This window comes from Panulirus ornatus, chromosome 45 (assembly GCF_036320965.1).
Source record: "Panulirus ornatus isolate Po-2019 chromosome 45, ASM3632096v1, whole genome shotgun sequence".
In the NCBI taxonomy this organism is placed as follows: Eukaryota; Metazoa; Arthropoda; class Malacostraca; order Decapoda; family Palinuridae; genus Panulirus; species Panulirus ornatus.
Window position 1 is genome coordinate 6,505,200 of NC_092268.1, and position 16,766 is coordinate 6,521,965.

Here is a 16,766-nt window from a genome sequence, read left to right on the forward strand (position 1 = left end):
TCTGGGGGTCAGGTTTGACTCCTTTCACAGTCAAAGTTTTACAACACCATTTTTCTCTGTTGACATTTCTCATTCGAAAGTAATTAAAGAAAACCTTTCCATTTCAGGGCCTTGCCAAACCACCACCCCCACACCACCCCACCTTCCAAGAAACATCATTGGAACCTTTTTACACACTGGACTTTTGTGCTCACCACCACTGCAGGTCAAAGGTTGGTTTAAAAAAGGATTTTTATTTTAATTTTTAAATTTTCCACTTTTTTTTCTCCCTTGTGTAAGAAGTTTAAGATTACGGTAGCATGTTTGTGTTTTGTAAATTTTTTTTTTTTCAACTACCAGTTTTTGTTATATTTTGTGTTGCCTTCGTACACTTCAAACACTATAGTATAAGATGAAGGTAAAGAATTTTTATTTATTTTTTTTCATTCTTTACATTTTTCTCCATGCGTATCCATGCTTAATCGCCCTTTCCCGCGTTAGCGAGGTAGCGTTTAGAACAGAGGACTGAGCCTTAGAGGGTATATCCTCACTTGGCCCCCTTCTCTGTTCCTTCTTTTGGAAAATTACAAACGAGAGGGGAGGATTTCCAGACCCCCCTGCTCCCTCCCCTTTTTAGTCACCTTCTACGACACGCAGGGAATACGTGGGAAGTATTCTTTTCTCCCCTTATCCCAGGGGATGATTCTGTATTCCTATATCACAAAATCGCCATTTCCCACGTTAGCGAGGTAGCGTTAAGAACAGAGGACTGAGCCTTAGAGGGTATATCCTCACTTGGCCCCCTTCTCTGTTCCTTCTTTTGGAAAATTACAAACGAGAGGGGAGGATTTCCAGACCCCCCTGCTCCCTCCCCTTTTTAGTCGCCTTCTACGACACGCAGGGAATACGTGGCAAGTATTCTTTTCTACCCCTATCCCCATTGGCTATTCCTCTATTCCCATGTCACAAAGTAGTCCAAATGGGGTCATTTAACACCAGTTAAACCATTAGGAACGTCGAGAGAGATGGAAAGGCACACGATACACACACGCCACACGCGTTTGGTCAAACGTTTACACAAAGAACTGGTGAAAAGGGCCATGGAGAAAGAACTATACTGTGATATACGGGGGTCGACAGACTCCCTTACCTTCAAGGGGTTGGAAAGGGTCGTCAGCAGCAGAAAGACAGAGGAACGGGACTTTAACATTGTCCAATTTGCCATGAAGAAAGAACTACACTGTGATATACTGGGGTCGACAGACTCCCTTACCTTCAAGGGGTTGGAAAGGGTCGTCGGCGGCAGAGAGACAGAGCAATGGAACTTTCACATTGTCCAATTTGTCATGTAAACACGCCGTCCGGTAATACTCTTCCACGTCCCGGAAACCAAATTGGACAGCCGTGAATCGTGAGTCGAACTCCCGGATGGTTTTACTCTGGAAAGAGAGAAACGAATAAATTTAGGTCATAACAGAACGTTGTGTGCATTCGAGAGAGAGAGAGAGAGAGAGAGAGAGAGAGAGAGAGGGGGGTCACTTCCATTCGAAAATAAGTCGTCTTTTCGCGAATTCTTTGACTCTAAAAGACAATATTGTGGTACAGAACTCAGAAAAAAAAAAGATAAGTGGTTCCTCCCTTTACTTCACTTTAGTATCACTTAAGAACATTCATCAAAGGAAAAGGAGAATATATATATATATCTGGATTTCCATTCTTGTGTCTACTTACAACCTCTACTTTTTCCCTGTCACCCCTTCTTCCAAGCACGTAGCCCAAAAAGAATATATATATCTGGATTTCCATTCTTCTGTCTGCTTACAACCTTTACTTTTTCCCTGTCACCCCTTCTTCCAAGCACGTAGCCCAAAAAGAAAAAATATATCTGGATTTCCATTCTTCTGTCTACTTACAACCTCTACTTTTTCCCTGTCACCCCTTCTTCCAAGCACGTAGCCCAATTCTGAAACCAATTTCCATCACTGGGAAGGGCGAACGTATATTTCTTATAGAAATGGGTGGATCACTACGAAGGACGAACGTGTATTTCTTATAGAAATGGGTGGATCACTACGAAGGACGAACGTGTATTTCTTATAGAAATGGGTGGATCACTACGAAGGGCGAACGTATATTTCTAAGACAAATGGGTGGATTAAAATTGGCTACCAATATGATATAGACTTTATATGTTTGATGTCCTGTTATAAAGAAGTGTGTGTGTGTCTGTGTCTGTGGCACAGAAATGGGGAGAGGGGAAACAGACGAAGGGAAGAGAGAGGATACATATTCGTGGCCCCTCACGAAGGGCCAAGAGGAGAGGACACATATTCGTGGCCCCTCACGAAGTGCCAACAGAAGAGGACACATATTCGTGGCCCCTCACGAAGGGCCAAGAGGAGAGGACACATATTCGTGGCCCCTCACGAAGGGCCAACAGGGGAGGACACATATTCGTGGCCCCACACGAAGGGCCAAGAGGAGAGGACACATATTCGTGGCCCCTCACGAAGGGCCAGGAGGAGAGGACACATATTCGTGGCCCCTCACGAAGTGCCAACGGAAGAGGACACATATTCGTGGCCCCTCACGAAGGGCCAAGAGGAGAGGACACATTCGTGGCCCCTCACGAAGGGCCAAGAGGAGAGGACACATATTCGTGGCCCCTCACGAAGGGCCAAGAGGAGAGGAAACATATTCGTGGCCCCTCACGAAGGGCCAAGAGGAGAGGACATATATTCGTGGCCCCTCACGAAGGGCCAACAGGAGAGGACACATATTCGTGGCCCCTCACGAAGGGCCAACAGGAGAGGACACATATTCGTGGCCCGTCCATACACATCACCTAATTCGTGCCCTACTGATATATTAATCATCTCTGTCTTCCTCCATGCATCTCTATCTACTTCCATCATCTCTATCTACTTCAATCATCTCTATCTATTGATAGATAATACACAGAGCCATTTAGATAGACAGTCTACCCTACCTACCTTCATGACATGGTCCAGGTCCCATTTGTAATCATCTCTATCTACTGACAGATAATACATAGAGCCATTTAGATAGACAGTCCACCCTACCTACCTTCATAACATGGTCCAGGTCCCATTTACAATCATCTCTATCTACTGATAGATAATACACAGAGCCATTTAGATAGACAGTGCCCCAGCCTACCTTCATAACATGGTCCAGGTCCCATTTGTAGTTGCCCTCCAGCTGCTTGCGCATGGTCTTAATGGACTCACAGAGGCAGTGGGCGAGGTGGCGGTTCAGCAACAGGTTCCACAGTGGTTTCTCCAAGCTCTCTGTCCCCACGAAGACGTTCCACGGGATGGAGAGGACCATGGCGGCCACCAAGTGTTGGGCAGCCAGCTCACCTCGGGTTACCAGGTAATTACCCAAGATCATCCTAGAAATGGGGATGATACAGAAGGAAATGGTATTGGGGGAAATGGGGATGTGGTCTTGGGAAATGGGGATGTGGTGTGTGTGGTATTGGGAAATGGGGATGTGTGGTGTGGTATTGGGAAATGGGGATGTGGTGTGTGTGTGGTGTTGGGAAATGGGGATGTGGTGTGTGTGGTGTTGGGAAATGGGATGTGTGTGTGTGGTATTGGGAAATGGGGATGTGGTGTGTGTGTGGTATTGGGAAATGGGGATGTGGTGTGTGTGTGGTGTTGGGAAATGGGAATGTGGTGTGTGTGTGGTGTTGGGAAATGGGGATGTGGTGTGTGTGTGGTGTTGGGAAATGGGAATGTGGTGTGTGTGGTGTTGGGAAATGGGGATGTGGTGTGGTATTGGGAAATGGGAATGTGTGTGTGGTATTGGGAAATGGGGATGTGGTGTGTGGTATTGGGAAATGGGGATGTGGTGTGGTATTGGGAAATGGGGATGTGGTGTGGTATTGGGAAATGGGGATGTGTTGTGTGGCATTGGGAAATGGGGATGTGGTGTGGCATTGGGAAATGGGGATGTGGTGTGGTATTGGGAAATGGGGATGTGGTGTGGTATTGGGAAATGGGGATGTGGTTGTGGTATTGGGAAATGGGGATGTGGTGTGTGGTATTGGGAAATGGGGATGTGGTGTGTGGCATTGGGAAATGGGGATGTGGTGTGTGATTGGGAAATGGGGATGTGGTGTGGTATTGGGAAATGGGGATGTGGTGTGGTATTGGGAAATGGGGATGTGGTGTGTGGCATTGGGAAATGGGGATGTGGTGTGTGGTATTGGGAAATGGGGATGGTGTGTGTGGTGTTGGGAAATGGGGATGTGGTGTGTGGTATTGGGAAATGGGGATGTGGTGTGGTATTGGGAAATGGGGATGTGTGTGTGGTATTGGGAAATGGGGATGTGGTGTGTGGTATTGGGAAATGGGGATGTGGTGTGGTATTGGGAAATGGGGATGTGGTGTGTGTGGTATTGGGAAATGGGGATGTGGTGATTCATTGGAAATGGGGATATAGTGGTTGTACTAGGGATATGCGATGTTGGTGGGATATTGAAATAGGGATTGTCTGGTATTGGAACCCATGGGGATGTGTGGTCTGGGATATCGGGAAAATGGGGATTGTGTGTGTGGTATCTGGAAATGGGGATTGGTGTGGTATTGGGAAATGGGGATGTAGTGTGGATTGGGAAATCCGAGGATTCGCTGTGTGGTATTGCGAAAGGGGATCGGTGGTTGCGTATTGGGATATGGGGATGTCTGTGAGCATTCAGGGATATCCGTGGCATCCCAGTGGGATTCCAGAACCATCCAGGGGATTCCCAGTAGCCATCCATGGGGAATGCCCAGTAGCTTCCCATGGGAATGCCAGTTGCCATCCAGTGGGATATTCCCAGTAAGGCCATCCCAGTGGATATCCCAGTAGCGCATCCCAGGGGATATCCCAGTGAGCCATTCCCAGGGGATATTGCCTGTACCATCTCCAGGGGATATCCAGTAACATCCCAGGGGATTTTCCAGTGGGAATCATGGGGATGTGGTTGCCATGGGAAATGAGATGTGGGTTGGATTAGGAATCCCGGGGATGGTTCCGTATGGGAAATGGGGTTGGTGTGTCATGGGAAATCGGAGTGGTGTGTATTGGGACCATCATGGGGATTGGGTGGTATGGAAATCCAGGGGATATCGTGCTGTGCCATGGGATACATGGGCATCGCTGGTGGGTATCCGGAAATGGGGATATCCGTGCTCGATGGAATTGATCAGTATGTGATTCCAGGGGATAATCCAGTAACATCCCAGGGGATATCCCAGTAGCCATCCAGGGGATATCCCAGTAGCCATCCCAGGGATATCCCAGTAGCCATCCCAGGGGATATCCCAGTAACCATCCAGGGTGATATCCCAGGAACCATCCCAGGGGATTCCCAGTAACCATCCCAGGGGATATCCCAGTAACCATCCCAGGGGATATCCCAGTAACCATCCCAGGGGATATCCCAGTACCATCCCAGGGGATATCCCAGTAGCCATCCAGGGGATATCCCAGTAACCATCCCAGGGGATATCCCAGTAGCCATCCCATGGGATATCCCAGTAGCCATCCCAGGGGATATCCCAGTAACCATCCCAGGGGATATCCAGTAGCCATCCAGGGGATATCCCAGTACCATCCCAGGGGATATCCCAGTAGCCATCCCAGGGGATATCCCAGTAACCATCCCAGGGGATATCCCAGTAGCCATCCCATGGGGATATCCCAGTAGCCATCCCAGGGGATATCCCAGTAAGCCATCCCAGGGGATATCCCAGTAACCATCCCAGGGGATATCCCAGTAGCCATCCCAGGGGATATCCAGTACCATCCCAGGGGATATCCCAGTAGCCATCCAGGGGATATCCCAGTAGCCATCCCAGGGGATATCCCAGTAGCCATCCCAGGGATATCCCAGGTAAGCGCATCCCAGGGATATCCCAGTAACCATCCAGGGCATATCCCAGTAGCCATCCCAGGGGATATCCCAGTAACCATCCCAGGGGATATCCCAGTAAGCCATCCCAGGGGATATCCCAGTAAGCCATCCCAGGGGATATCCCAGTAACCATCCCAGGGGATATCCCAGTAGCCATCCCAGGGGATATCCCAGTAGCCATCCCAGGGGATATCCCAGTAGCCATCCCAGGGGATATCCCAGTAACCATCCCAGGGGATATCCCAGTAACCATCCCAGGGGATATCCCAGTACCCATCCCAGGGGATATCCCAGTAGCCATCCCAGGGGATATCCCAGTAGCCATCCCAGGGGATATCCCAGTACCATCCCAGGGGATATCCAGTAACCATCCCAGGGGATATCCAGTAACCATCCCAGGGGATATCCCAGTAGCCATCCAGGGGATATCCCAGTAACCATCCCAGGGGATATCCCAGGAACCATCCCAGGGGATATCCCAGTAGCCATCCCAGGGGATATCCCAGTAGCCATCCCAGGGGATATCCCAGTAACCATCCCAGGGGATATCCCAGTAGCCATCCCATGGGATATCCCAGTAGCCATCCCAGGGGATATCCCAGTAACCATCCCAGGGGATATCCCAGTAGCCATCCCAGGGGATATCCCAGTAGCCATCCCAGTGGCATATCCCAGTAGCCATCCCAGGGGATATCCCAGTAACCATCCCAGGGGATATCCCAGTAGCCATCCCAGGGATATCCCAGTAGCCATCCCAGGGGATATCCCAGTAACCATCCCAGGGGATATCCCAGTAACCATCCCAGGGGATATCCCAGTAGCCATCCCAGGGGATATCCCAGTAACCATCCCAGGGGATATCCCAGTACCATCCCAGGGGATATCCCAGTAACCATCCCAGGGGATATCCCAGTAGCCATCCCAGTGGATATCCCAGTAGCCATCCCAGGGGATATCCCAGTAACCATCCCAGGGCATATCCCAGTAACCATCCCAGGGGATATCCCAGTAACCATCCCAGGGGATATCCCAGTAGCCATCCCAGGGGATATCCCAGTAACCATCCCAGGGGATATCCCAGTAACCATCCCAGGGGATATCCCAGTAGCCATCCCAGGGGATATCCCAGTAGCCATCCCAGGGGATATCCCAGTAGCCATCCCACTTGTCACTTACCCTCCTAGGGATATCCCAGTGGCCATGAGTGGGACATTGGGATACTTGTGGCGTATGTGGGTAATGGCTTCTTCCAAGTCATCGGAATTGGCAGCACAGTAAGTCCGCGCTGTCTGTTGAGAGAACCACAGGAGAGAAAAGGGGTCATTATTACACAGTGTGTGGTTTACACAGTGGGAAGGCCCTGTGGCTATGTCTCACACAGTGTGGGAGATGGTTTACACAGTGTGAAGGCCCTGTGGCTATGTCTCACACAGTGTGAAGGCCCTATGGCTGTCTTACACAGTGTGGGAGCTGGTTTACACAGTGGAAAGGCCTGTGGCTATGTCTCACACAGTGTGAAGGCCCTATGGCTGTCTTACACTGTGTGGGAGTTGGTTTACACAGTGTGAAGGCCCTGTGGCTATGTCTCACACAGTGTGAAGGCCCTATGGCTGTCTTACACAGTGTGGGAGCTGGTTTACACAGTGGAAAGGCCCTGTGGCTATGTCTCACACAGTGTGAAGGCCCTATGGCTGTCTTACACAGTGTGGGAGTTGGTTTACACAGTGTGAAGGCCCTGTGGCTATGTCTCACACAGTGTGAAGGCCCTATGGCTGTCTTACACAGTGTGGGAGCTGGTTTACACAGTGGAAAGGCCCTATGGCTATGTATTACAGAGTGTGGGAGTTGGTTTACACAGTGGGAAGGCCCTGTGGCTATGTCTCACACAGTGTGGGAGTTGGTTTACACAGTGGGAAGGCCCTGTGGCTATGTATTACATAGTGTGAAGGCCCTGTGGCTATGTATTACACAGTGTGGGAGCTGGTTTACACAGTGTGAAGGCCCTGTGGCTATGTATTACATACTGTGAAGGCCTGTGGCTGTCTCACACAGTGTGAAGGCCCTATGGCTGTCTTACACAGTGTGGGAGCTGGTTTACACAGTGGAAAGGCCCTGTGGCTATGTATTACAGAGTGTGGGAGTTGGTTTACACAGTGGGAAGGCCCTGTGGCTGTCTCACACAGTGTGGGAGTTGGTTTACACAGTGGGAAGGCCCTGTGGCTATGTCTCACACAGTGTGGGAGTTGGTTTACACAGTGGGAAGGCCCTGTGGCTATGTATTTCATAGTGTGAAGGGCTGTGGCTATGTCTCACACAGTGTGGGAGTTGGTTTACACAGTGGGAAGGCCCTGTGGCTATGTCTCACACAGTGTGAAGGCCTGTGGCTATGTCTCCACAGTGTGGGAGTTGGTTTACACAGTGGGAAGGCCCTGTGGCTATGTATTTCATAGTGTGAAGGGCTGTGGCTATGTCTCACACAGTGTGGGAGTTGGTTTACACAGTGGGAAGGCCCTGTGGCTATGTCTCACACAGTGTGAAGGCCTGTGGCTATGTCTCACACAGTGTGGGAGTCGGTTTACACAGTGGAAGGCCCTGTGGCTATGTATTACATACTGTGAAGGCCTGTGGCTATGTCTCACACAGTGTGGGAGTTGGTTTACACAGTGGGAAGGCCCTGTGGCTATGTCTCACACAGTGTGAAGGCCTGTGGCTATGTATTACACAGTGTGGGAGTCGGTTTACACAGTGTGAAGGCCCTGTGGGTATGTATTACATACTGTGAAGGCCTGTGGCTATGTCTCACACAGTGTGGGAGTTGGTTTACACAGTGTGAAGGCCCTGTGGCTATGTCTCACACAGTGTGAAGGCCTGTGGCTATGTATTACACAGTGTGGGAGTTGGTTTACACAGTGGGAAGGCCCTGTGGGTATGTATTAGAGAGGGTGGGAGTTGGTTTACATAGTGGGAAGGTCCTGTGGCTATGTATTACAGAGTGTGGGAGTTGGTTTACACAGTGGGAAGGCCCATGGTTATGTCTCATCCACAGTGTTGTATCTGCAGTGGTCATAAGCCCCACTGGAACAGTGTTTCAGGACCCTTTTTAGGTGGTGTTTGGAATTTCAAAAATGGCTTAAATGTTAAGATATACAAAAGGTGTTCAAAGACAATAGACCCTCACCTTCAGCAGGGGGTGTAAACAACCCTCACCTTCAGCAGGGGGTGTAAACAACCCTCACCTTCACCAGGGGGTAAACAACCCTCACCTTCAGCTGGGGGTAAACAACCCTCACCTTCAGCAAGGGGGGTAAACAACCCTCACTCAGAGGGGGTGTAACAACCCACTTCAGCAGGGGGGGTAAACAACCCTCACCTTCAGCAGGGGGGTAAACAACCCTCACCTTCAGCAGGGGGGTAAACAACCCTCACCTTCACGGGGGGTAAACAACCCTCACCTTCAGCAGGGGGGTAAACAACCCTCACCTTCAGCAGGGGGGTAAACAACCCTCACCTTCAGCAGGGGGATAAACAACCCTCACCTTCAGCAGGGGGGTAAACAACCCTCACCTTCAGCAGGGGGGTAAACAACCCTCACCTTCAGCAGGGGGTAAACAACCCTCACCTTCAGCAGGGGGGGTAAACCACCCTCACCTTCAGCAGGTGGGTAAACAACCCTCATCTTCAGCAGGGGGTGTAAACAACCCTCACCTTCAGCAGGGGGGTAAACAACCCTCATCAGCAGGGGGGGTAAATAACCCTCACCTTCAGCAGGGGGGTAAACAACCCTCACTTCAGCAGGGGGTAAACAACCCTCACCTTCAGCAGGGGGGGTAAACAACCCTCATCTTCAGCGGGGGTGTAAACAACCCTCACCTTCAGCAGGGGGGTAAACAACCTTCACCTTCAGCGGGGGATGCAAACAACCCTCACCTTCAGCAGGGGGGTAAACAACCTTCAGCAGGGGGTAAACAACCCTCACCTTCAGCAGGGGGTAAACAACCCTCACCTTCAGCAGGGGTAAACAACCCTCACCTTCAGCAGGGGGGTAAACAACCCTCACCTTCAGCAGGGGGGTAAACAACCCTCACCTTCAGCAGGGGGGTAAACAACCCTCACCTTCAAGAGGGGGTAAACAACCCTCACCTTCAGCAGGGGGTAAACAACCCTCACCTTCAGCGGGGATGCAAACAACCCTCACCTTCAGCAGGGGGAATAAACAACCTTCACCTTCAGCAGGGGGGTAAACAACCCTCACCTTCAGCAAGGGGGTAAACAACCCTCACCTTCAGCAGGGGGTAAACAACCCTCACCTTCAGCAGGGTGGTAAACAACCCTCATCTTCAGCAGGGGGGTAAACAACCCTCACCTTCAGCAGGGGGTAAACAACCCTCACCTTCAGCAGGGGGTAAACAACCCTCACCTTCAGCAGGGGGGTAAACAACCCTCACCTTCAGCAGGGGGGGGTAAACAGCCCTCACCTTCAGCAGGGGAGTAAACAACCCTCACCTTCAGCAGGGGGGTAAACAACCCTCACCTTCAGCAGGGGGGGTAAACAGCCCTCACCTTCAGCAGGGGAGTAAACAACCCTCACCTTCAGCAGGGGGGTAAACAACCCTCACTTCAGCAGGGTAAACAACCTTCAGCAGGGGGTAAACAACCCTCACCTTCAGCATGGGGGTAAACAACCCTCACCTTCAGCAGGGGGGTAAACAACTCTCACTTCAGCAGGGGGTAAACAACTCTCACCTTCAGCAGGGGGTGTAAACAACCCTCACCTTCAGCAGGGGGAGTAAACAGCCCTCACCTTCAGCAGGGGAGTAAACAACCCTCACCTTCAGCAGGGGGGTAAACAACCCTCACCTTCAGCAGGGGGGTAAACAACCCTCACCTTCAGCAGGGGGGTAAACAACCCTCACCTTCAGCAGGGGGGTAAACAACCCTCACCTTCAGCAGGGGGGTAAACAACTCTCACCTTCAGCAGGGGGGTAAACAACCCTCACCTTCAGCAGGGGGGTAAACAACTCACCTTCAGCAGGGGGGGTAAACAACCCTCACCTCCAGCAGGGGGGGTAAACAACCCTTACCTTCAGCAGGGGGTAAACAACTCTCACCTTCAGTAGGGGGGTAAACAACCCTCACCTTCAGCAGGGGGGTAAACAACCCTCACCTTCAGCAGGGGGGGTAAACAACCCTCACCTTCAGCAGGGGGGGTAAACAACCCTCACCTTCAGCAGGGGGGTAAACAACCCTCACCTTCAGGATGATGGAGACCCCCCCCCTTTCCTCACCTTCAGGAGGAAGGATGATGAAGACAACCCCCCCTCCTCCTCACCTTCAGGAGGAAGGATGATGAAGACAACCCCCCCTCCTCCTCACCTTCAGGAGGCAGGATGATGAAGACAACCTCCCCTCCTCCTCACCTTCAGGAGGAAGGATGATGAAGACAACCCCCCCCCTCCTCACCTTCAGGAGGAAGGAATGATGGCACATCCTCACCTTCAGTTGGACCCCTCCTCGTCCACGGTTGTTGAAGACGACGCATCGGGCGCCCGTCTGCTTCACCGTCAACACGAAACTCTTGACGTACTCGCTTTGCGACGACCCGGTCAGCCCCGGCAGGATGATGACAATGGGCGGCTCGCCCTCGGGTGATGGGTGGCCCGAGGGCGGCGGGTCTCCCTCGGGGGGCGGAGGAGGGTCTGCCTCCGACGCCCTGACCAGCCAGTCCAAACAGATCTGTCCCCCATCCTTCAGCGTCAGCAGCTCCCTGCGTCAGTAGCCAAGAGAGAGGTCCTTGGTTAGTCCTTTGTGGTGTGGCGTGGGGTAAGTGGGGCAAGTAAGGGAATTCAATTGGTTAGGTTAGGTTAGAGATGTCCTTTGTTATTCCTTTGTGGTGTGGCGTGGGGTAAGTGGGGCAAGTAAGGGAGTTAAATTGGTTATTATCCTTTAGGGGGGAAAGGAGAGAAAGGGGGGAGAGTAGGTTAGGTTAGGTTAGGTTGGTTAGGTTAGGTTAGGTTAGGTTAGGTTAGGTTGGTTGGGTTAGGTTAGGTGGTGTGGGAAAGACTGGAATGTGTTCGGTGTTCCATTTCACACCTGGAATACCTATTGTGTTTTTGTTTATATGGTTTGGTTAGGTTACGTGAATGTCATGTGTGTTACACCATTCCTCCCCCCCATCTCTCTCTGTCTCTTTCCCCATTTCTTTAAAAAAAAACTACCATTTCCCCTTCCTCCCCTTTTTAAGAGCTCCTAAAATCCCATTCTTCTCCTCTTCACCTGAATTCTTTGTCCCATATCTTTGCCCCAACATGATATTAGACATTTGCCATTTCATCTCCTTCTTCTCCTTTTCCTGTTCTGTGCCACAGTCTGTTTCTTAGGCTATGGCCACGACATCTTCCCTCCAGTCTGTGCAGCCTTGGACCAATGTAATATCTAACGTAATCTCTTTCTTTATCTGGGTAAAGAAAATATATGCTTCATATTCTGTGTCAAAGAGCAGTTCGATTCTCAAACCATATCGTGAAGAGAGAGACAGAGACAGACACCTAAATTCATCTCTGTTTCATATGTCTGTTCTTCAAGTGTCTTGTGTTCTGCCACATGAACAAAGTGTCATAGTTCATTGTTCTACCCAAGAACAGTTATCTGGGTAAAGAAAACATACACTTTATATTCTGGGTCAAAGAACACTTCGATTCTCAATTCATATCGTGAAGAGAGAGAGACAGAGACACCTAAATTCATCTCTGTGCTCAAGTTAACTTTACGAAATGCAAGGTGCTTAAGTTGACTTTACGAAACGCAAGGTGCTCAAGTTAACTTTACGAAATGCAAGGTGCTCAAGTTAACTTTACGAAATGCAAGGTGCTCAAGTTAACTTTACGAAAAGTGCAAGGTGCTCAAGTTAACTTTACGAAATGCAAGGTGCTCAAGTTAACTTTACGAAATGCAAGGTGCTCAAGTTAACTTTACGAAATGCAAGGTGCTCAAGTCTCCCCACCCCCCTCCCCTCTACCAACTTACCTACTGTATCTTACGTGTGGAAGCCTCAACCTGGGTACAGAAGGCTTCGAAGATAACTTACCTTCTGTATCGTATGTGTGGAAGCCTCAACCTGGGTACAGAAGGCTTCGAAGATAACTTACCTTCTGTATCGTATGTGTGGAAGCCTCAACCTGGTACAGAAGGCTTCGAAGATAACTTACCTTCTGTATCGTATGTGTGGAAGCCTGGACCTGAGTACAGAAGGCTTCGAAGATAACTTACCTTCTGTATCGTATGTGTGGAAGCCTGGACCTGAGTACAGAAGGCTTCGAAGATAACTTACCTTCTGTATCGTATGTGTGGAAGCCTGGACCTGAGTACAGAGGCGAGAATGGTTTGACATCTGGACTCGTAGCACCAGGGCGTGGGCCAATACCGCTCCTGTAAGATGGTCAAGTGCGACTCCAAAAACCCTCTCCAAGCGCCTTGTCTGCAGGCCAACAGAGGGCGCTGTGTGGTACAAAGAACACAGTTCAAAGTTTAAATTTTCACATCTAGCTGAAAAGGACATGGTTGGAGTATGATTGTATATATATCTTCCTTTGTTTCTGTCCCTCAGGAATGGATGTTTTAGGCTTCCAAGTAGCAGACAAAGAAATGGTCTCATATGCCTTGGATGCACCCATCGAAAGGTAGTGGTCCCCCCATATACCACACTGATCCAATGTACACTATCCCTTGCATGCTTCACACCCTCCTTCATGTTTTAGGTCCCTTTCACTCACACGCATCGTTCACTGCATTCATGTTTTTTCTTCTTCAATTTCTCTCTTCTTTTCTCCCTCCATCTGAAGCATGTACACCCTCTTGGTCATCCTTTCCATGTGTCCAATCCATTTCAGCACACCTTCTCCAGCATCTTAGGTATTCCTATTCCTGCCTCTTCTCTCTCTCTCTCTCTCTCTCTCTCTCTCTCTCTCTCTCTCTCTCTCTCTCTCTCTCTCTCTCCCGCCACACCACACCCACACCCATCCCTCTCTCTCTCTCCTCTCTCTCTCTCTCTCTTCTCTCCTCTCTCTCTCTCTCTCTCTCTCTCCTCTCCTCTCTCTCTCCCTCTCCCACACACACACCCATCACCTCCTCTCCTCTCTCTCTCTCTCTCTCTCTCTCTCTCTCTCTCTCCTCTCCACACACCACACCGCTCTCTCCTCCTCTTTCTCTCTTCTCTCTCTCTCTCTCTCTCCCGAGGCGCGGGGGGAGGAGATGTAGGATGAGAGAGAGAGAGAGAGAGAGAGAGAGAGAGAGAGAGAGAGAGAGAGAGAGAGAGAGATGATGGGGTGATGGGTGTGTGTGTGTGTGTGTGTGTGTTTACCCCATGAATGGTCCAATCTCTTGAACCGACTTTGGGATGGAAGGAGGGAGGGGGGGAAAGGGGGGGGGCGTGGGACCACAAGACGCCCGTGTGTGTTGTGTGTGGGAAGGGGGGGGGGAGGGGGTCCCTCTTCCCCCCTCCCCCCCTCCCCCTCTCCTTTAAGCAGGCAATTCGCCATCCTAACTTGGCCAATCTCAGACGAGCTACATAGAGACGCCATGGAACCCGCCACTTTAGTTCAAGTGGGCCTTTCTCCAGTGGGTGTTGGTGCTACACTACACCCCCCCCCATCACCACTACCTACCACCTGAAAGTGGGGGTGGGGGGGGAGAGGTGTTCAAAGGGGGTGGTTTCTCCAGGGGGTGGTGTTCAAAGTGGGTCGTTTCTCCAGGGGGTGGTGTTCAAAGTGGGTCGTTTCTCCAGGGGGTGGTGTTCAAAGTGGGTCGTTTCTCCAGGGGGGTGGTGTTCAAAAGGGTGGTTTCTCCAGGGGGTGGTGTTCAAAGGAGGTGGTTTCTTTAGGGGGTGGTGTTCAAAGTGGATGGTTTCTCCAGGGGGTGGTGTTCAAAAGGGGTGGTTTCTCCGGGGGGGGTGGTGTTCCAAGAGGGTGGTTTCTCCAGGGGTGGTGGTGTTCAAAGGGGGTGGTTTCTCCAGGGGGAGGTGTTCAAAGGAGGTGGTTTCTCCAGGGGGTGTTCAAAGTGGGTGGTTTCTCCAGGGGGGGTGGTGTTCAAAGGGGGTGGTTTCTCCGGTGGGGGGTGTTCAAAGGGGGTGGTTTATCCCCGCCACTGGAAAGGAGGGGCAAAGTGTGGGGGCCCAGGCCAGCATGAACACATATACGTTGTTGACAAACCCCCACTGTGTATATGTACGTCTGCTGCTTCCACAGAAACAGACGAAAGAATGGCCCAACCCACCCACATACACATGTATATACATACACGTCCACACACGCACATATACATACATATACATCTCAATGTATACATATACGCACACAGACATATACATATATACACATGTACATAATTCATACTGTCTGCCTTTATTCATTCCCATCGCCACCTCGACACACATGAAATAACAACCCCCTCCCCCCCCCGCATGTGTGCGAGGTAGCGCTAGGAAAGGACAACAAAGGCCACATTCGTCCACACTCAGTCTCTAGCTGTCATGTTAATAATGCACCGAAACCACAGCTCCCTTTCCACATCCAGGCCCCACAGAACTTTCCATGGTTTACCCCAGACGCTTCACATGCCCTGGTTCAATCCATTGACTGCACGTCGACCTCGGCATACCACATCGTTCCAATTCACTCTATTCCTTGCACGCCTTTCACCCTCCTGCATGTTCAGGCAGCGATCACTCAAAATCTTTTTCACTCCAATTTGGTCTCCCACTTCTCGTTCCCTCCACCTCTGACACATATATCCTCTTTGTCAATCTTTCCTCACTAATATATAATATATATATATATATATATATATATATATATATATATATATATATATATATATATATATATATTACGAACATTGGAATGACCAGAAGGCAGACTTGGTGCCTTAGGGATAACAGATAAGAATCTTTGAGCGATATTCCAGTCCTTATCATTTGTCCTTTGCCCAACACAGAGAACTGATTCACCTTATCTCTCATTATCTTTGTTGCCCTTTGGGCATTGAAGCGCCCCCTTACATCGAACCAGTCATTGCTACTCACACACACACAACACACACACACACACACACACACACACACACACATACACATAACCTCCGCGGTGGTCGTCATGAGAGTGCCTGGGTTCGAATCCTTCGCCTTATGTGTGTGTGTGTACAGTGTTGTGTGTCCGCAGTTCACCCCGCTCTTCATCCTCCCCTCGGGGCACTGGGGGGGGGGGGGGAAGTGTTGCCCACGCAGACCATGCGTGTGGGTGTTCACTGTTATCATTGAACACTCGGAAGAACACATGTTCATCATGATTGGACTCCATGGGACGTTGACAACAGGTGGGACCCCAGACAGTCCAAAGTGCTGTAAGGTAATCTATCAAGGGTTGTGTGTGTGTGTGTGTGTGTGTGTGTGTGTGTGTGTGTGTGTGTCTTTGGATATGAAATGACTTTATCTTAGTGTGCAGTGAGGGATTTTGGGGGGAAGGTAATTATATGTAATTGTGATGTAAAAACTAAGGTGTTTTCGAAGGTAATTGCATGTAATTGCATGATTTAGGAGGTAATTACATGTAATTGTGGTGTAAAAACTAAGGTGTTTTCGAAGGTAATTGCATGTAATTGTGAAAAGGGGATTTGGGAGGTAATTACATGTAATTGTGGTGTAAAAACTAAGGTGTTTTCGAAGGTAATTGCATGTAATTGTGAAAAGGGGATTTGGGAGGTAATTACATGTAATTGTGATGTAAAAACTGAGGGGTTTTCGAAGGTAATTGCATGTAATTGTGAAAAGGGGGTTTTGGAAGGTAATTACATGTAATTGTGATGTAAAAAT

General features: G+C 50.0%; 1 protein-coding gene and 1 long non-coding RNA gene across 2 annotated transcripts in view; one reads left to right on the plus strand and one right to left on the minus strand.

The window, feature by feature from the left end:
- Positions 1–16,766, plus strand: part of LOC139762884 (uncharacterized) — a 54,382-nt gene that overhangs the window by 9,964 nt on the left and 27,652 nt on the right. The window contains exon 2 of the long non-coding RNA XR_011715860.1: positions 108–212. This is a non-coding gene — a long non-coding RNA (uncharacterized lncRNA). The remainder of the gene's footprint in view (positions 1–107; positions 213–16,766) is intronic.
- Hydr1 (phospholipase Hydr1) overlaps positions 1–16,766 on the minus strand; it is a 40,193-nt gene that overhangs the window by 4,972 nt on the left and 18,455 nt on the right. Inside the window, exons 3-7 of the mRNA XM_071688118.1 lie at positions 13,233–13,399; positions 11,399–11,669; positions 7,082–7,194; positions 3,160–3,394; positions 1,253–1,418 (exon numbers count right to left, since the gene is read on the minus strand). Coding sequence (XP_071544219.1) covers positions 1,253–1,418; positions 3,160–3,394; positions 7,082–7,194; positions 11,399–11,669; positions 13,233–13,399 — 952 coding nt within the window. The remainder of the gene's footprint in view (positions 1–1,252; positions 1,419–3,159; positions 3,395–7,081; positions 7,195–11,398; positions 11,670–13,232; positions 13,400–16,766) is intronic.